The sequence below is a fragment of the Octopus sinensis genome, linkage group LG4 (genome assembly GCF_006345805.1).
Source record: "Octopus sinensis linkage group LG4, ASM634580v1, whole genome shotgun sequence".
NCBI classification, from domain to species: Eukaryota; Metazoa; Mollusca; class Cephalopoda; order Octopoda; family Octopodidae; genus Octopus; species Octopus sinensis.
The window spans coordinates 33,131,633-33,154,132 of NC_043000.1; the positions used below are offsets into that span (position 1 = coordinate 33,131,633).

Here is a 22,500-nt window from a genome sequence, read left to right on the forward strand (position 1 = left end):
GAGAGAATCTGAAGAGACTGGTGTTGGTCAGTGTCAGCAAGACATTCATTAGTAAAATCGGCGAAAGGAGCCCAGTAAATTTGCAATGGAGAGAGAAAACCCCAACGTTTCGGATAACGTCCTTCTTCAAGGAAAAGTTGACAAGAGAAATTCATTTGAGTCCTGTCACCTTTTCCATGATGAAAGACTCTGTCCGAAACGTTGGTTTTCCCCTTTACACAGCAACTTCATTATACTCTATTTATACTCTCTCTTTCTACATGTATATACGCATATATAGAGGCACAAACGGTGGGAGGGAGAGACAGACGTTGCATTTATTGAGAAGTTTTAATGTCAGCATAACAGAGAAAATTGGAACCAAAACAAGAAATGAAAGGGTCTCGACTGCGCATGCTCAGAACAATTGTCACACGAGGAAAACACTTGAGAAAATAAAGAACCATCAGAAGATTTTGGTGAAATATTGAAGAATAACTGAAATGGAAGCAATCGAAGAGGTGGGCGGGGCAGGGTAGGAGTTATTGATGTTTACAATAGTAAGTGTATGTTTATATATGCCAGGAGGTATGTGTTGATATATATATATATATATATATATATGTGTGTGTGTGTGTGAGTATGTGTGTGTATGTGTATAATATATATATATATATTCACACAAACATAAGTGCGTGTGTGTGTGTGTTTGTATAAATATGCACTCTGTCTGTCCTGTGTCTGCCTGTCTGTGTGTCTCTTTTTGATTCCCTATTTTCCCTCTCTCTTCCTCTTTTTCCGATTCTCTCTCTCTCTCTCTCTCTCTCCTCTCTCTCTCTCTCTCTCCTTATGTTTTCGCATAAACATTACTGTTTGAACATGTGTAGACATGTAATTGCATTTTATAGAAATCTTTCCATTGTATTTATCTATATTTATAAACATGGCAACTTATTACCATTGTTGCTGTTGCTGTTGTTGTTGGTGTTGGTGTTGGTGGTAGTGGTGGTGGTGGTGGTGGTGGTGGTGGTGGTGGTGGTTATGTTGTCGCTGTAGTCGTGGTTAACGCTACCATTCTTAATTGCCATTTTATGTCTCTGAGTCTCGGAGGTGTGAGCTAAGAAACACTGATACAGAACAAACAGCTCCCGGACCTCACCGCTACCCCTCCTCGCTCCCCCTCCATCACCAGCATGGAATCATTCAACCGTGGCGATGACAATTCTAGCATGGCGTGTCTCCATGCAATCAGCGAGAACTGAATTTCCACTTGTGCCGGAACGATATTAACCAATTACAGTGCAGAAGACGATGGTAAGTGTAGATGGAAACCAGACGAGACGAACCAACAGCAACAACAACAACAACAACAACAACAACAACGGACTCCATTAATGGATGCAGCTGAAATTTGCTTCTGCTCCCTTCACGTTTCTATCAAGAGGCCTGAAACATAAAGAAGTTTCTGGACCTTAAAATTCTTTCAACGTCATCTTCTTTCTTGTTTTCTTTTTCTTTTGTCTCTTTTAAACGCTTTTTTACACTTTCCAGACTTTATTAGCATTTTCTCAAGAGTGAGGTATTCGCGGGTATGTATGTATGTATATTCTCTCTCTCTCTCTCCATCAGTTAGATAACTAGATAAATCTACCTATTTATTGAACTGTCCGTCGAGTAATCTATCTGTCTATTGCACACGCATATATATATATATATATATTATATATATATATATATATACATACATATATATTTATGTGTGCGTTTATTCGTGCTTGTACGTCTCTCTCTCTCTCTCTCTCTCTCTCTCTCTCTCTATATATATATATAATATATATATATATATATATATATATATATATATATATATCAGTCTTTACATTTATATACGTTTATATGTATGTATATCCGTCTTTACATATATATATATACGTTTATATATATATATATATGTATAAAGTATAAATATAAGTGTGTACTTGTATATTCTATATGCATTTATGAAGGGGGGAGGGGTTATTAAATGAACGCAGGTGAAATTTTCTAATGAAACATTAACGGTTTTATTAAAACGACAGCAAACTAAAGAACATTCTGGACTTCAAGATTTTTTTTCGTATTTATTCTCTTCTTTTATTTTGTTTCATTTTTATTTTTTACATAAGAAAATTATCTACTTTTCCATAACTCATTTAGACTTTGAAAAGAATTATACGTTCATGTATGTATATATCTACCCCTCCCCCACCGACATAAACATATATATATATATATACATATATAGACACACACACACACATAGATAAATAGATAATAATTCTTTCTACTGGAAGCACAAGACCTCAGATTTGGGGGAAAGGGATTAATTCGATTACATCGACCCCAGTGCGTAACTGGTACTAATTTTGTCGAGCTCAAAAGGATGAAAGGCAAAGTCAACCGCCGCGAGATTTGAACTCATAACGTAAAGGCAGACGAAATACCTATTTCTTTACTACCCACAAGGGGCTAAACACAGAGAGGAAAAACAAGGACAGACAAACGGATTAAGTCGATTACATCGACCCCAGTGCGTAACTGGTACTTAATTTATCGACCCCGAAAGGATGAAAGGCAAAGTCGACCTCGGCGGAATTTGAACTCAGAACGTAATGGCAGACGAAATACGGCTACGCATTTCGCCTGGCGTGCTAACGTTTCTGCCAGCTCGCCGCCCTATATCTATCTATCTATCTATCTATCTATCTATCTATCTATCTATCTATCTATCTATCTATCTATCTCTCTCTCTCTCTATATATATATAAGAAATATTGGGGGTGATGTACAGATTTAAAGAAGAAAAAAGAAAAAAGAGAAAAAACACATTTTTAAAACACACACACCCATATTCTCTCTCTTTCACCTTCTTCCTCCTTCTATTCCCCATTATACACACACACACACACACACACACTCCTCTCTCTCTCCCCACTTCATTCACCAATAATATAAAAACAGGCAAAACTCTACAAACTGACATTTCTGATGAGACTACAGTAGTGGTTGAAAGCGCTTAAATATGTAATTAAATATGTGATTTGAAGAAATAATATGTGATATGTAAATAAATATATATATATTTATATACAATCATCCAGCATTCTGAATGCCTATTTCTCTCCTATATATATATAAACTTTAATCATATATTATTTTTTATAATAATAATGTAGTCTTCAATTAGATACCATATTATAAAAATTATATAATTAAAGTTATTATTGAAAAATGACCTATGTGGTCGTTCTTCTTCTCCATAATTTAAACAGCCTTAGGGTTGTTTAAACATTTATAAATACACACACACACACACACACACAACACACACACACACCACACACACACACTTATGTATGCATTGTATAAAGAACGCCAGCCAGGGGTCATGCCTTATTCAATTGTCGAGAAGCTAGATAGCCCTAACAACCTCTCTGACTTCGATAATGCCGCTCTCCCTCACGGTGCCAACCTCCATTGACGATATGATGAAATAATAAGATTCTTAAGGACCACACCATGCCCCCTTTTACACCCCGCTGCTCACCGTGTATGTTTTACTGACGATTTGTTCATTGATCTCCCTATTGGCCTTTCTCTCCATCATCAACTACCTTCCGCTTCCTCCTTCAGTTCACCAATCACCCTTCTGCTATCCATCTCAATTTCAATACCTATTTCTTTACTACCCACAAGGGGCTAAACACAGAGAGGACAAACAAGGACAGACAAACGGATTAAGTCGATTATATCGACCCCAGTGCGTTACTGGTACTTATTTAATTGACCCCCGAAAGGATGAAAGGCAAAGTCGACCTCGGCGGAATTTGAACTCCGAACGTAGCGGCAGACGAAATACGGCTACGCATTTCGCCCGGCGTGCTAACGTTTCTGCCAGCCACAATCTCACGAGATCCGAAGCCCAACAAGAAGCTACTTAAACAGCGTAAGTCATGCCCCACCCCGGGTGTTCGGCATCGCACCCTTTATCATTTTCGTCTCAGCTGTGTTTTTATACTGCATCTTTAAATCAGTAACGGCAGACGAAATACGGCTACGCATTAAATCAGTAACGGTTTCCTGATTAACATTCCGGGTAATCTGGGTTTATTAATTAATTTGACTTAAATTGATTATGTATCATCATTACCGCCGCCACCACCACCACCACCACCTCTGTAAGCATCATTACTATCAACATCTCAACCACTAACCCGCCACCGCCACACTCATCCCCCATTACCCCCTTCTCCACATCACTCCACCACCATCTCCTCCTCTGCGAGCAATACTTCGACAACCAGTAACAACACTAACATTGCGACAACAATCACGACAACCGCTACTAGATATACTAAAAGACTGGATGGTCACGAATGGAATGTCTTGACTTAGGTCTGCTTTAATGAGTTTTGGCTTTGCACAAATATTTTCCTAGAAGAATATTGAATCCATCTCAATAGGATTTGAACCTGTAACCGAGGGAGACTCAACTCTGTTCATTTATTAATAGCGACAGTTATAATGCAGTTTCTTTGAAAATGGTATTAAATAGAAGACTAAGGGTTACCGAAAGCATAATCTGAATCGACATCAAAAGATGGCTGCTCTAGACCGAGGAAAGATGAAGGCGATCCGTATGAGATCTAAACACGAAATAGTCAGAGATTAAAATAGGTAAAGTTGCTCTCCACCGCTTCTGCTATCAAACAGCAATTATTAACATTAATTACTTACATTATATACATTTGTCGGATATTTGTCCTCATCTTGTTTGTTGTTAACACAACGTTTCGGCTGATATACCCTCCAGCCTTCATCAGGTATCTTGGGGAAATTTCGAACCTGGGTTCTCATTCCTAAGGTATTTTTCGATGTTATTATTATTATTATTATTATTATTATTATTATTATTATTATTATTATTATTATTATTATTATTATTATTATTATCATTATTATTATTATCATTATTATTATTATTATTATTATTATTATTATTATTATTATTATTATTATTATTATTATTATTGAGTGAGAGAGCAGTTCATGCCATCAAAGTGACACTGGGGTAAAATATACGAAGCCCAATATACCCATCATGACTACCCGTCTGATAAAGGTACACCAGGCACATGCATCACAACCATATGTGCGCGACATGGTGATCTCATATCAAGATAAACAGCACATGACCTTGCAGGTGGGGCCCAGTTAGAATTTTCTTCAGGTTGAGTAGCCCATCCTGCTCAAAAGGTCCTTGAATAAGGGTTGCTTTAGGATGTTGAACGAAACACCTATGTTTCCAGAGGTGAACCATTCAAACTCCAAAGAATCCCTCTCAACACATGGCCATGATGCTCCCCCACTACTTCTGCTCGTGATCAGAGATGCACGTATTGTCAGCCACTAAGGGACATGCTCAACTGGTTAAGGTCAAACAACTGACAAGCAAATCTGTGGTATTGAGCAGAATATTTGCTGTAGCCCATCTTTTATACCAAGACAAAACAATGTACATGATAACACTTCCAATCAGTTAAGATCAGAAGCCATGAGAGCCACTGCCTGGTACTGCATCAGGGCATTATTATTATTATTATTATTATTATTATTATTATTATTATTATTATTATTATTATTATTATTATTATTATTATTATTATTATTATTATTATTATTGAGTGAGCGAGCAGAGCATGCCATCAAAGTGACACTGGGGTAAAATATACGAAGCCCAGTATACCCATCATGACTACCCGTCTGATAAGGGTACACCAGGCACATGCATTACAACCATATGTGCGCGACATGGTGATCTCATATCAAGATAAACAGCACATGACCTTGCAGGTGGGGCCCAGTTAGAATTTTCTTCAGGTTGAGTAGCCCATCCTGCTCAAAAGGTCCTTGAATAAGGGTTGCTTTAGGATGTTGAACGAAACACCCATGTTTCCAGAGGTGAACCATTCAAACTCAAAGAATCCCTCTCAACACATGGCCATGATGCTCCCCCACTACTTCTGCTCGTGATCAGAGATGCACGTATTGTCAGCCACTAAGGGACATGCTCAACTGGTTAAGGTCAAACAACTGACAAGCAAATCTGTGGTATTGAGCAGAATATTTGCTGTAGCCCATCTTTTATACCAAGACAAAACAATGTACATGATAACACTTCCAATCAGTTAAGATCAGAAGCCATGAGAGCCACTGCCTGGTACTGCATCAGGGCATTATTATTATTATTATTATTATTATTATTATTATTATCATTATTATTATTATTATTATTTATTATTATATTATTATTATTATTATTATTATTATTATTATCATTATTATTATTATTATTGAGTGAGCGAGCAGAGCATGCCATCAAAGTGACACTGGGGTAAAATATACGAAGCCCAGTATACCCATCATGACTACCCGTCTGATAAGGGTACACCAGGCACATGCATTACAGCCATATGTGCGCGACATGGTGATCTCATATCAAGATAAACAGCACATGACCTTGCAGGTGGGGCCCAGTTAGAATTTTCTTCAGATCGAGTAACCCATCCCGCTCAAAAGGTCCCTGAATAAGGGTTGTTTAAGGATGTTGAACGAAACACCCATGTTTCCAGAGGTGAATTATTCAAACCCCAAAGAATCCTTCTCAACACATGGCTATGATGCTCCCCCACTACTTCTGCTCGTGATCAGAGATGCACATATCGTCAGCCACTAAGGGACATGCTCAACTGGTTAAGGTCAAACAACTAACAAGCAAATCTGTGGTATTGAGCAGAATATTTGCTGTAGCCCATCTTTTATACCAAGACAAAACAATGTACATGATAACACTTCCAATCAGTTAAGATCAGAAGCCATGAGAGCCACTGCCTGGTACTGCATCAGGGCATTATTATTATCATTATTATTATTATTATTATTATTATTATTAATTATTATTATTATTATTATTATTCAGGTCACTGCCTGGACATATGGCGTAGTCAAGAGCGTGGGCTAATAACCCCTAGATTCCGAAAACAACATCGAAAAATACCTTAGGTATGAGAACCCAGGTTCGAAATTTCCCCAAGACACCTGATGAAGGCTGGAGGGTATATCAGCCGAAACAAGATGAGAACAAATATCCGTCAAATGTAAATAATGTAAATAATGTACATAATTCCTCATCTCTTAAATATAGAACTGTATTAATTACTTAATACTAGATAATAAAATTAATTCTATACAACAATGATAATAGCTTTAAATATATGCAGAAATGTAGAAAAACAACACATGGTTGGTGAGTCCTTTCATTATTGGAACCATGGAAATTTAAACTAATTAAATTAATTAATCAAACAACTGTGGAACATTTGTTTACGTTTGAATCAAATACGTAACAATTAATTATCATAAATTAACTAATTATTTTCGAATGAACCATATCAGCTGTCTAATACATATGGCATTAGAGCCGTGGCTGCGTCGATGTGAGTTAATAACATTTAGTTTGAGCTCGATGTATTAACACAGTCATAGAGACACTACAATAGATCACGCAGCTCACACAGCTTCCCGTTATTCCATTGCAGTCATTAATAATATCGAAATATATCAATGTTACACTTACCGGAAGTGATGTGACTGGATTTCCGTTTAGTGGGCATCGGCGAATCGTCTTCACCGTTGTTAATGTCAACATCTTTGTCACTGCCCGTTGAATCACGCGGTGATGGACTGGTTGAACATTCAACTTCCATACTTCCTCCATTCGTCGATGATCCGTTGCTGCAAACTTGCACCAGTTTCGGGTAGGAAAGTCCTGGTATGGGCAGGAAGTTGTTCGTATAAGCCGGATGTGGAAACAGAGCTGCTGTTGCAAGTCCAGCGGTTGGCGGTAGACCGGGGCCAGATGGATTTGAACCCGGACGGGCTGGTACATTTGAGGTAGAAGCTGCAGCAGCCGCCATAAAGCATTTCGGAGATTGTAGACTGAGGGATTGTTGGTTGAGACCGGAAGAAGGGGAATCACAATCTCCGCCAACGAAAGCGTTGGCATTTCGAAGGATGCGGTTGATTGAGCTGACACTCGGTATTGATTGTTCATCACAGATTCGTTGAGCCAAAAGCCGATCACGGATTTCCCAGGCGAATATCGACGGGTTTTCTTGCTTAAAGTTCAAAATCTTACGAACAACCAGAGGTGTCGCCACTTGCTTTAATGTTGAAATTTAAAAGAGAAAAAGAGTGAGATAGAAAAATTAAAATGTAGACATTATGAAAATATTGGACAATTTCAAAGACATAATTAATTAATAATGTTCTGTAATTATATTTGTAACAAAAATCAATGCAAATATAAACCTGTTTTATATGTTTCGGTCATTATAATCATTGATCATTTACAAGTCCAATACATACATACATACTTACAACACATATATGTCTGCCTATATGTATATGAATGTGTGTGTGTGTGGAGTCACAAGCGATGTCATCGCCGAGAGACACAGACTTTGTCGTCGCCAGACACTGATGGACTATCTACAATATTTCAGCTTATGTTCCTCGATACGAAAAAAAAAAAATCTATAACCTTCCGTCTCAATAAACCACTATTGTCACTGAAAGTTGCTTTTTATATTTACAACGGATCACTTGAAGCTAACTTTCTTCCTACACCTCGATCCTACACACACACAAACATATAACCGCCATGTGTATCTCTTCGATTCTTTTCTCTTTATACTCTGTGAGACAAGACCTTGTTCTTGTAACCGATTTATTTCGTACATTTTTTTTGCTTTATATGAGGCATTTGTTTTTCATTTCCCGGTCATTTAATGGAAATAAAACCATTTTCCAGGAACATCCCAGCTTTTAGTGCTTATTCCATTCTTCTCAGACAAAGCAACAAATATTTGTGTTCCATTTGCTAAACCTGGGTAGATGTGGCTTCTTTTGGGGTATCATTAAACTCAAAACTCGTTGTAGGGCTGTAGTATGATAGCTGTGTGCGTTTCTAATCAGGATCTATTTTGATAAATTAACTAAGGTAGACTTGAGCAACATATGATGTTGTGGTTGTACGAAACAACATATTGAAATTTATAGTAAACTGAACGGAAACGAAGTTTACAAGCCCTTATTAGGATTGATTAATTAATCAATTTATCAATTAATTAAATATATGTAACTTATGAAAAGAAAGCAATTTCAGAAGTTATGAAAGCGATCATCATCATTATTATAATTATATAAAAGGTGGCGAGGTTCAGGATTGTTAGTACGCCGGACAAAATGCTTAGTGACATTTCGTCCGTCTTTACATTCTGAGCTCAAATGCAACCGAAGTCGACTTTGCCTTTCATCTTTCAAGAGCGATAAAATAAGTACCAGTTGAATACTGGGGTCGATGTAATCGACTTGCCCCTTCACAAAAAATACAGTCTTTGTGGCTACAGTAGTAAGAATTATTATAATGAAATTCTTAATTAATATAATTATTAAAGAAATTATTCACATAATTAGGCGTAGTGTTAATCAATTTAAACTGATTAACCGAATAGTTTATTTCCTTATGTTACAGCTAGTAGAACCGTATGGTCTCATGTTAATTAAGCACACAGGTTTCATTTGTATATATCAGAAATATACAGTGTGGTGCAGAAAAACTTCCACACTTTACAAGACCTTTGGTGAGACATTGGTGACGTTAGGCTGGTCGGGGCAATGGGGGTCTCTCAACGTCTTCTTTATTTCCCTCACTCATCATGGTCTGGTGCACATGGTCTGGTGCATATGGTCTGGTTGCTCGTGAAACTTTTATCAAGATGGGTGAATCCGGGAAGCTTCATTTTTCCGCACTTTGTATGTGTACACGACACGCACATACAATTAAGGTAACCTTATATCAATCATATAACGATATTAGAACATTATAACACCAGGTTTACAATGTAATAACATTAATACACGAAACAGGAGCGCTGACTTCTCCAGTCGGTTGGTCACGTGGTAGTTTATTGTCTGGGCTGCCTCCTCCCACGCCTCCCCACGCAATCTCTCTTTGGTTCTTCTTTTACGCTGTTTCGATTTCTGACCACATGCATGCTCTCTCTCATAACACATGCCTCCGATTTTCATATATTGCGCAAGAGATAAATGGACAGACAGACAGGCAGACAGACAGACAGACTGACAGACAGACAGGTAGAAAGATAGTTAGACAAATAGACAGACATACAGACATACTGACAGATAGATATATAGGTAGATAGATAGACAAATAGACAGACAAACAGACAGATAGATAGATAGATAGATAGATAGATAGATAGATAGATAGGTATGTATGTATGTATGTAGGTAGGTAGGTAGATAGATAGATAGATAGATAGATAGATAGATAGATAGATAGATAGATAGATAGATAGATAGACAGACAGACAGACAGGTATACAGACAGACAGATAGATAGATAGATAGATAGATAGATAGATAGATAGATAGATAGATAGATAGATAGATAGATAGATAGATAGATATTGATCTTTGTAATGATATTCAATTGTCGATGAACCCTCGTCGTCTCTATGTTAGGTTTAAAGAGAAAACTGTGTTCCTCTTCCTCCCACCCTGAGGTTGATATTAGTTAAGATTAGGGAAAACGGTCAGCGCAGGGAGAAGGAAGATGGAGGGAAGCGGGAAACGATCTTTAAAAGAGAGAGAGAGATATCATAGGATTATGCCGAAGTGGAGGGAAGGATGGGGGAGGTGGGTTAAAGAAGGAAAGAAGGGAAAGTAAGTGAAGAAGGAGGAAAGGAAAAGAAAGAATGAAAGAAAGAAAGATTTAAAGAATTAGAGAAAAAGAGAATTAAAGAATGAAAGAAAGAAAGAAAGGAAGAAAGAGAGAGAAAGAAAGAGAGAGAGAAAGAAAGATTCATTGGAAAGAATGTCGGAAACTATACTCACAAAACTGATATTTACCCTCACCTTCGGCTTACTGCCACCAATAGAACCAGGCTTGATGGAACCTGTCTCGTAAAATCTCGTCAGTATCTTACTAACACAGCCGTGTGAGACGAGAAGTTGCCGCGAGATGTCACATGGCCGTACGCCCATCTGTGCTAACTCCACTATTCGTCGTCTGATGTGATCGGGAAGAGGTCGACCATTGACAAAGACACCGCCCAACTGGTTCACACCCGTCTGACCTGTAAAAGCGAACAGAAATAAAAGAAACCGTTTCAAAAGGGGAAAGAAAAGAAAACGTATCGATATTTTTTTAATGATGTTGACTGGTCGAAGGGTGGGTCCCGTGGGTCAGGGGAACTGGAGGGAGGAAAGGGAATCAGGGAATACGTATCAGGAATAAGTTATTCTGCGATTGGAGTTTGGCTCAGATATCTATACTCCATCTGGTGGAATTATTGATCTCACCAAAAGACCAATTGTAGCCATGGATTAAGGTCGTCCTTCAGGTTTCATCAGCCCAATCTCAGTCGCTAGGCGAGATCGACTCCAGGATATTGTAGAAGGAACTTTCCTGGGGTCACTGCAGCGCAGTGAGATCGAAACCTGAACTACATGATTGGAAAGCGAATATCTTCATCGTATTTTGATCGTGTGGCCATATTAGCGTTGGTGTTTCTGCTGCTGTTTGTTTGTTTGTTGAGCGTAGCGGTCTTCGTCCCATTAGTGGGAGAAGTCCAAAACATGGTTCTTTGCTATTCGTAAGACCTGCAGAAGAGAAAGCAGGTCAACCCCCGACACCGAGAGCATCGACGGATGGATGAATGCGCATCCAGGCTCAGCGAAGTCGGGGATGCTGCTGCTGTTGTTGCTGTAGTAGTATAGAATTGAAATAGAAGAAATTTGGGTGCGTTGCCTGGAGATATTGGGTCTTAATTAAAGTGATATCTCGAAACGGGATAGTTTTCTGCATCATGTCATTGTTTCCAAGTGTGTTTGGTTAAGGCAACATTAACACGTGGCAGCCGTGTCTCCCTAGCGCTATGGAAATGTTATAATTTACCACTGTGACATTTATGTACAATGAGGTGGAAGATGTTATAATTGTCTGCCGTAGAGAGATGGCAGCAATAAGCAGTAATATCTCAATGTTATGACTGCTTTTTGTAAAGAATGGCAACTGTGACCACAAAATCGTCGCTCGGTTGGACACCACCACCTGGCTGCACCTTAAGCGGTTTTAGTAGAGTCCACCGTATTGCAAGCATTTCGGGTCGAGTTTCTAGTATGAGTGCAACTCCCTCCTCCTCCTCCTCCTAAAAGGCTCTGTAATCGCCGATGGGTACTGGCTTCGTCCTGAGTCCTTCGACCAAACATTCATCGATGGTTTTCGTTTGGTTTAATAACAGGTGCAATGTTGTTGTTCTTGATGTTGTTTAGGTGCAGGTCAGCTCTGGTCGGGCAAAATTATAATCAAAGAAACTGCAACCATGATCATTCCGTTTAGTATGTCTTTTTAAGCACAATGAGTCTAGCATTGCTTTATCGCCGTCCAATAAAATCTTAGAATGTGATCTGAGAGAGATTTAGCTGCTATTTCTAGCACCCCCAGCTTATCACCTACAATGTTAGGAAATGAACTTAGATCGATAAATCAATATTCTTATCAATATGAAAGCCCCAAAATTATCCCCCAACATCTCTGTATTGGCTTCTTGTTTTTGTTTTTGTTTTTTCCTTACAATCAGCCAATGTAGGATATTGTTTTAATTGAAGAGAAAAGAAGACGGCGGCAGAAAATAGAGATCGAATTGTAAATTGTTGACTCTAGACAGAAACTTGTTGAAGGCTGAAAAAAATGCGAAACGAAATACTAAACTGAAGAAAGAACATCAGTCGAAGTTCTGCTTTGTGTTTTAATGTTTCGAGGTTAGGGCCCTTTCTTCATGGGGAGAGGAGAGATGGAATAAATCGTTTCTCATGTACGTGGGACAAGATTGTGACATTTCTCCATGTCCTGAGGAAAGGGTCATGTCCTGAGGTCATGTCCTGAGGAAAGGGTCATAACACCGAGATATCGAAATGCAAGGTAAAACGTCTACGTGTTGTTATCTCCTCACTTTCCTGGTTCAATTCATCTTGCATTTCGCATCATTTCGGCCTTCAAACAATTTTTTTTACTAGGGTTAAATCAGTTGAGTGTAGACACGTGTCCATGTGTTGATTTGAGCCATTCCAATAAATCAGTATCAAAGGATACACAGGGAGGCGGAGTCGATGTTTGGTTACATCTTTTTGAGTTCAAAATACGCCGAGGTCAGTTTTCTATTTCTTCCTTCCAGAGTCAATTTAAAAAGTCCTAAACAAATCATGGAGTCACTTTAATAGGTTTTATACTCTTGGACATTGGGTCCATGTTTTTATGTTTAGAGATCAGAACTGGAAAGGTTCGAGCATATTGCGTCTGTCCAAGAGGAACATCAATTATATCAATCACACATGAAAACATCTCTTGCTTCTTGACATGACATGAAAACACCCCTTGCTTCTTGACATGACATGAAAACACCCCTTCTTGACATGCCATGAAAATACCCCTTGCTTCTTGACATGACATGAAAACATCCCTTGCTTCTTGACATTACATGAAAACACCCCTTCTTTCTTGACATGACATGACAACACCCCTTGCTTCTTGACATGACATGAAAACATCCCTTGCTTCTTGACATGACATGAAAACACCCCTTGCTTCTTGACATGACATGAAAAAACCCCTTCCTCCTTGACATTACATGAAAACATCCCTTGCTTCTTGACATTACATGAAAACACCCCTTCCTTCTTGACATGACATGAAAACACCCCTTTTTGACATGACATGAAAACAGCCCTTGCTTCTTGACATGACATGAAAACAGCCCTTGCTTCTTGACATTACATGAAAACACCCCTTCCTTCATGACATTACATGAAAACAGCCCTTGCTTCTTGACATTACATGAAAACACTCCTTCCTTCTTGACATGATATGAAAAAAAAACCCTTCCTTGGAGAACTTGCCATGGACATTTTATGTTTTTCGTGCTTGATCGTTAGTGCTAAAAAGAAAGCAATGGCAGTAGCGGTAGAGAGCAAATGGCCCAGTTACTTCATTTGTGGAAGAAAATCCACTCTGGTGGGGAAGGTGGGGGTCTGTTCTGAAGAACTAGTAACAAGAGAGCAGATGAAGACGGTCGTTGTATTAGAAGTTGTCACACTGGTTACAGCTTCAGGAGTCATTGGAAAATCTGGTACGCCTTAGGTTCTAGAAGCGAATGATGAGGTTTTTCCCCAGCAACTGATGACATTTTTAGAGATGAAAGATGACACCTACGCCTAGAAAGTAGCGACCAGACAACCCCATCCATGAGTAAAAGTAGCCGTAGCAACCGTCTCTATGTTATCTAATTAGGAAGCGAGAAGAACAAAAATGCCGGAGAGAATGCGGAAAGTAAAAACAACAAAAATGAAGAAAGCAAGAAATCTCCCTTAAATGCCTCGTCCACTGACTGTCCGAAGAGAGAAGGGATACGATCGGAAATGAGACCTTGGAAACATTACATTTGAAGTAGTCGACTCGATGACATCAGAATGGTCATGGCTGGAATGCCAGCCGAACGATGATCAAACTGATACTGAAGAAAGAAAAAAAAAAACAGGCGTGTATCGTGGAAGTATGGATCTATGGATCACACATTGATGGGAAAGCGGATAACGGTATAAAGGCGGCGATCTGGCAGAAACGTTAGCACGCTGGACGAAATACTTACTGGTATTTAGTCTGCCGCTACGTTCTGAGTTCAAATTCCGCCGAGGTCGACTTTGCCTTTCATTCTTTCGGGGTCGATTAAATAAGTACCAGTTACACAGTGGGGTCAATGTAATCGACTTAATCCGTTTGTCTGTCCTTGTTTGTCCGCTCTGTGTTTAGCCCCTTGTGGGTAATAAAGAAATAGGTATTTAGTCTGCCGCTACGTTCTGAGTTCAAATTCCGCCGAGGTCGACTTTGCCTTTCATCCTTTCGGGGTCGATAAATTAAGTATCAGTTACACAGTGGGGGTCAATGTAATCGACTTAATCCGTTTGTCTGTCCTTGTTTGTCCGCTCTGTGTTTAGCCCCTTGTGGGTAGTAAAGAAATAGGTATAGAGCGGACAAGGGTTAAACAACAATATCAACTGGCGGCGGCGGCGGTGGCGACGACGGCGATGACGGCAGGACAGAAATGTTTGATAGAAAAAACTTTACGAACAATTCTTGGAGGATTGTTGGGTTGGGTGTTAAAAGCTGAAAGTTAAAAACAAAAGAATTTGGCAGAATTAACTGTAGAAAGGAATGGAATGGATTCATTAATCTACCCATCACCACCATTCCCACCACCACCATCCCCACCACCACCACCGTGCTATACACTCACCCCCCCCCCCATCATCCCCCAAATGGAACTAAAATACGATATATCAATCAATCAATAATTGACCGAGGTTAACACGTTCCGATAGAAAGTGGATTTCAGGGGAGGCAACTCTCACAATACTTTGATAAAAAAAATCAAAAGTTTGGTTAAAGATAAAAAAATTAAACAATTTGTTATGACTACCTATGACACCAAACTGCTACTACTACCGCTGCATGCCAATAGTAGTAATAGTAGTAGTAGTAGTAGTAGTAGTAGTAGTAGTGGTAGTAGTAGTTTAATAGTAGAAGTCGTAATAGTATTGCTTTCGTAATAGTTCTGGTCGAGTATACCTCGTATCAAAGACAACTGCTTTGACTCTTTTGGCAATACATATCAAACTAGATTTTCCCATGCATCGTTCCTGTGTTTCTATACACACACACACACACACAAATGTGTGTGTGCGTATGTGCGTATGTATGTGTGTATATGTGTGTGCACACGTGTATAATATATGTATGTATGTATGTATGTATGTATGTATGTATGTATGTATGTATGTGCGTATGGCTGCTTTGCCTGCTAGATATAGATGATAGATCTCAAATTGGGTGTAATTTGAGATTTAGCTGTAATATCTAGTAGACAGGGCAGCCACATAGAAGCTCCTTCTATTTCTACAGTGTTGTTGTTGTTGCTGTTGCTGGTGGTGGAAATGTGAGATGATTGAAACACCATGAGATGTAATGCGTCTCAATCTATCGTTTGATCAATATTATTCCTGATGTCATTCTATGATGGAACCAAGTCTTGAAGTCTTCTTCACTCGAGATGTTCCTTCACGAATTGTCATTAACGTCTTCAAGAAATTTAGAAAAACATCGCAATTATTATTTCATCAGTCCTTCCCTAAAATCTCTGCACTCTGCGTAAACGTGTGCGCGTGTATACACACACACACACACACACACACACACACACACACACACACACACACACAGACATGCATGCATATGAAGGGATGATAGATAGATGCATCTGTGGACTTCTCCATGCACACTACACACACACACACACATACACATACACACACACACATATATATATAATATATATATATATATATATATATATATATATATATATATATATATATATACATATATATATATATATATATATATAGATATATATATATATACGCATAGGGTGTCGAGCTGGCAGAATCGTTAGCACGCCGGGCAAAATGCTTAGCGGTATTTCGTCTGCCGCTGCGTTCTGAGTTCAACTTCCGCCGAGGTCGACTTTCCCTTTCATCCTTTCGGGGTCGATAAATTAAGTACCAGTTACGCGCTGGGATCGATATAATCGACTTAATCCGTTTGTCTGTCCTTGTTTGTCTCCTCTATGTTTAGCCCCCTGTGGGCAATAAATATATATATATATATATACGCATAATGAGTATATGTCGATTAGTGTGTTGAAGATGTTTTAATAAATTTTGACATGAGCGGCTTAATGCGAGACAAGGATCACATAAATAGTGTTAGATATCCATATCTCACTGGAGGGTCATGTCGTACCCTAGTCCATATCACATCCTAGATATCACACGACCTACCCGTGATGAATTAAAAATTTTGGGTATTTTCTATTGGCAAGTAGAATATTTTTCAAACCCTTCCGTTTCTATTGGAAAATATACCAATTTTTTCAAAAAGAACTATTTTTTGTTTCAATGGCAAATAAAATTTTCTCACTACTCAATCTTTTATTTTAACTCATTACATGGTGAAATCAGAAGGAAAACGAAAAAAAGAAAATAATATAAAAAATCCACAAAAAATTGTTCTCAGTGTAATAAAAGCACAAACCAAAGCAATCGGAGCATTCCAGCTCTCAGAAAGTCCATGTGAAAGAAATTTAAAAACGAGTAGCTGGTGGGTCGTGTGACATTCGTTAACATACCACCACGACCCACCGGCAGGACGTGTGGGAGCTAATGTGTTAAATGACTATGAAACAGTTTAGACAAAAATGAACGGGGGTTTCGTAAGCTGATGATGTTGCCATGGCTGTGAGATTGCAGCAAGGCAAAGTGTCGTAGAATGATGGGTGCCAGTGTCCTGTTTCTTCACGACAAAGACTACCATTCGTGAAAATAGTTTTGAAGAAATATTCCATCAAGCCTATTTTCGCAAACCTTAATCCATACGATTTTCATTTGTTTCGAAATCTGAAATACAATTTCAAGGCAGACAATTTTCCTGCAATGAACGTGGAAAAGAAAAGAATTGTCTATGTAAATGACAAAAACGTAGAAAAATGTTTAAGGCCAATTTGGAAAGACATCAAATATTTGGCCAGAGGAAAAAGATACGCAACTGTTGAAGTGAGGATGTCAACAGTGGAACAGGCGCAAAAGTGTTCGATGGAGCCCCTGCGAACGGATGAGGTGGTACTGTTGCCGAATTATATGGGGAGGATTACCTCCCGAATAAAGATAAGCTGTGTACCACCGGAGGTGAATGCCGAATGGCTAATAGCGGCAGTACTGTACGACTTAGAGGAAGAAACCACACTTCTTTCTGCGGAAGTAACAGAAGACAAGGTCTGGCTTGGACAGACAATAAAAATGCTGATCCAAGCAGAGCCTATGACCCTAGAAAAAATTCCAGAGGTCATAGATACAATGGATACGAAGTTAGTAGTCACGGTGGAAGGTAGAAAACCCAGATGTTTTAAATGTGGAAAGAAGGGCCATGTTAGGTCCGAATGCAAGATTGGTGAAGAAAAAGAAAAAGAGGAGAACAACAATGAAGAAGACTCGGAAGACGAAACTACAGAGAATGGAAAAACAGAAGAAGAAAGCACAGAAGAAGAAAATGAGAGCGAAAATAAAGAAGAGACGGAGTGGGAGATAAGCTGGTAGCAAAAGGAAGATTAAAATATATATAAAATAATTGGCAAAAATGCCAACTCAAAGAAGACATGGAAAAACCAAAAAAATCAAAAACAAAAGAAACAAGAGAAAAAGAAGTTCTGTATATGGCGGTTCGAACCTCAAACTCGGGGTTAATGAGCCGAATACAAAGTAACAAAACAAACTAAAAAGAACTGAATGCAAAAATGGTAAAGACGGGTTTGAAGTATGCCACGTAGACAGAACGTTTTACAACGTTCTAGCAAATGACTATCGGAGCGATGTTGGCCCGATGAGGTGGGATATTTCAGACCATCTGTATGAAGGCTTACTTAAAACGACTCCACGAAGACACAGAAGATGGAATATACGAGAATATATTATTAATCACAACAATTGTTTCGACACATCTAGCATCGACTCCTCTTGTGGGACACACAAAAATTAGTTCAGGAGTATCCAGTGGTGCAGACGTATCTCATCGGATGATAAATAAATAAAAAAAACCTCGTTAAAATGACAGTTACATAATGCAACTTTCCGTTTTGTAGAGAGAAAAACAGCCAGACGGAGGAAAATTCTTCATATATATAGAAGAGCCAAAGAATGTCAATTGCAGAAGACAAAAAGAGAAACGAACACTTAATCCGGCGAGAAAAGTATTGAAAATAATCGTTAACAGATATGGATGCATAAACGCATTTCCTAATCGAAGTTGGATGTAGAGAGTTTTTAAATGTCGCTCATTATGCAGTAAGTTAAAAGTGTGTTTTTTGGTCGTACGGGAAAAGTCAGTCGGCTTGCAACTCGGCACCTGGAGGGGCAAGTCGATGCCTTCGGATAGCGTCGTGGGACGTTGGACGGAGGGACCGGTTAAGCTGCTAGGAGTTTGGTTTGGACCAGACCTCCAGGTAGAAAAGGACTGGGTAGAGGTATCGAGAAAGGTGACCTGCATAGTCAAGACCTGGCCTTGGAGGTGGCTATCCTTGAAAGGGAGGGCGGAGGTGGCCAATGTGTTTATCGTATCGGTCATCATTTACAGCCTAACCGTCGTGCCCTGTTCCGGTTCGTGGTTGAGCAAGTTGGAGAGGTAGATCTTCCGTTTTTTGCGGAAGGACACCACTGCTATTGTGAGGCGTTCTATCTGCTGCCAGAAGCCGTTAAATACCTTGGCTGTTGATGCGCAAACATGCGCTGAGGTTAAGGCATCTTTGGCTACACCTGAATGGTGAACAGGTGTGGTCTCTGCTCGTGAAACGGATGTTTCTCAGGTTCACTAGTTTTAGTGGACAAGAAAGCTGGTTCATTCGTAGATCGAGGTTGGGTACATGGTTTACGGAGTGCCTTAAAGCACTCATACAGTTCCATCGCTCGGGTAATGCCAGCGGTTTTGGTACCACCACATCTTTCTATAGCAGGTTGGTAGTGGCTGGGAACGACGATACCCAAGAGGAGACCCTAGATCTCGGAGATAACCAGTTAGACAGTCTGTTCCGAAGGACATTCGGGCCGGGGTGTTTGGATAATTTCCAAAAATCCCTGGCCTGGCAATGTTACCGAGGAGCATTGCCTATTCGGGATAAGCTCGCACGACACGGTCGAACTAGTACTGCCGACTGTCCAAGATGCGGAAAGGATAGGGAAACCGTCCTGCACGCTATTGTTTAGTGTCCGGGAGTGTCTGAAGTGTGGGCTTATGCAGAACATCTGCTGTCAGGTTCGGGAAGAGTACAGCTGTCGTCTGAGTCAATCGTAAAAATTGACCCACCGGATTTTCTCACGAAAGAAGGTAAGCAATGTTTTCTCGCAGTAGTAGCAATGGCGAAAGAGGTGATATGGAAGCCGCGAATGAAAGGTTTGGCGACAGGCAACCTCATCTCCGGTCACGGGTTGGTGAGATTTTTTATCTTCCACCTTAAAAGGAAGGTGAGGCTGGAGAGAAGATGCCTGCCAAAGAAAATGTTCAAAGAAAGATGGTTGCATGTTGCGAGGGTGCTGGGAATGAAAGATTCCTCGTGAACATGTCATAAGTCTGCATACAAAGGTTCCTGTAGGAGAATGGGGCTCGTGGGGTCGGAGCGTAACCCATCTCTCTGCTTCATTTCATGTTTGTATTTTGTCTTTGTTGTATCTCATTAAATTTCATTAGATTTTATATAATTTTAAAAGTCATATAATCATTGTGTGTCTGACCCCAATCAGGTTGTATTGTCCCCCTTTATGTTTGGGCCCTTGTGGCTAATAAAGAAACAGGATGTATGAACGCCCTTGGGCAAGCTGCATACCACTAGTACACAAGCATTAGCAAAAATGTGAGCATACGCACACGAGAGGTTAGGCGCACTCATGATTACAAAGCGAGTTAGATATTTAGTAGGTGTGTAGAAGAACGGAGAGGTTTAAAGTAAAATTGTCAGCGATACCTTAAAGTAATATAAAATACAATTATACTAAGTTAACGGTTACTCAAAATTCATTCTCACTGTATTGTGCGAAAGTACATTTATATGCGTGTAGGCATCTCGATAGTCTTTCAGAAATTCTATTAAGTATCTTTTCGTTAGTTCACAGAATAGACAGGGATTCATCGGAGCAGAGACGGCATCTCCTGGAAATTGCACTGAATGGTTTTGCATGTCTAACTACGGACCAAGAAATGTATTTTGTATTAGCCTCCATCAGTCGCCATATAAAATCTGCCAAAGATGTTGAATGTCTCTTATTGATTGACCTAAAGCTGGCAACATGATTATAACAACGATTCTTAAATGAATCAGCCGTCTGCCCAATGTAAACATAGAGCCTTCTCCTTGAGTGCATGGTACATTTATATACAAGAGTTGTACTCAAACAGAGATTCATCAAAGGACATTTTTATTTATTTCTGCATGAGCATTTATCGTTTTTATTTGTACATAAAGCAACCCTGACTCCATTTACCGGCGTTGTTATCGTGCTAGCTGTATCATGAGTATTTCTACTACTACAAATTGGTCGAAGTTGATGATTATCCATGCGTTTTACATCTCCTTGGTTGGCATTTCGATGTAAATGGTTGCTAGATCCAGTAGGTGTGTGTGTGCGAGCGCGTGTGTATGTGTGTACTTGCGTCAGTGTGTGTGTGTGTACATATACATATACATACCTTCATAGCGGTAAGTGTGGGACACGAATGGCAGCCCGTCGCACACACACACACACACAGACGCAAGTACACGCATACACACGCGCTCGCACACACGCATTGACGTTGAAACTTCAAATGCCACTGTGATAGAGTTCTGCACAGTCCATGTCAGCAAAAGCAATGGTCAACACAAAGCAATCATAGAGGCCAGTTTATCATGCAATGAGATCGAACCAAGGATCACATAGTTACTAAACAAACATCTTACCCACCCACCCTCCAGCCAGCCAGCCAGCCAGCCAGGGAAACGTCAAAAACCAACTTGCATAGTGTTCAATCAACTTAATCAAAGCTAAATCATTTCCTGCTTCGCATCGACAGCAGCAAATACTGTCTTTTTTGGTGAGGTGGGGTGGGGTGTCTAGGAGGAGATTTTTTATCAAATCGCAAAAGAATTTGAATCAATTCCGAAAACACCGCGCAGACTAACAGAATTGAAAATATAATTGAATTACATATTTGAGATTAAAATCACTGCTTCCCTCTCTACCAACCTGTCAGTATACATATAGACACACTCAAACACACAGGTCGATACAGTATCATGATTAATTAGTACAGAATGGATTGAATTCGCTGCTCCATTGCAATCACTTGTTCATCAGTTGGATGATACCAGGATGGTGTTGGAACTTAAGAAGACAAGAAGAATTGTGTTTTTGCTTTTTTTTAGTTTTGAGATTTTAATTTGTTGATTGGTAAACGAAGGAAATATAGAAAATGGCGTCAAAATAATAGAAACAACTACACAAACATATATATATATACACACACACATATATATATATGCGTGTGTATGTCAATATGTATATATGTGCAAACACGCACGCATACACACATACATATCAATTGAGGAATGTCTTCCATCTCACTATTTGGTTTGACTTTATCGTTACAACTGATATATGTGTGTGGTGTGTGTGTGTGTGTGTGTGTGTGTGTAAATATACATG

General features: G+C 39.3%; 1 protein-coding gene across 3 annotated transcripts in view; it reads right to left on the reverse strand.

The window, feature by feature from the left end:
- Nucleotides 1–22,500, reverse strand: part of LOC115210425 (paired box protein Pax-9-like) — a 59,671-nt gene that overhangs the window by 18,612 nt on the left and 18,559 nt on the right. Inside the window, exons 2-3 of one of the 3 annotated variants that reach the window (XM_036501962.1) lie at nucleotides 11,020–11,240; nucleotides 7,655–8,240 (exon numbers count right to left, since the gene is read on the reverse strand). In XM_036501962.1, coding sequence (XP_036357855.1) covers nucleotides 7,655–8,240; nucleotides 11,020–11,240 — 807 coding nt within the window. Of the gene's footprint in view, nucleotides 1–7,654; nucleotides 8,241–10,998; nucleotides 11,241–22,500 lie in introns of all 3 variants that reach the window. The other 2 variants (XM_036501961.1, XM_036501960.1) reach the window with 2 other exon arrangements.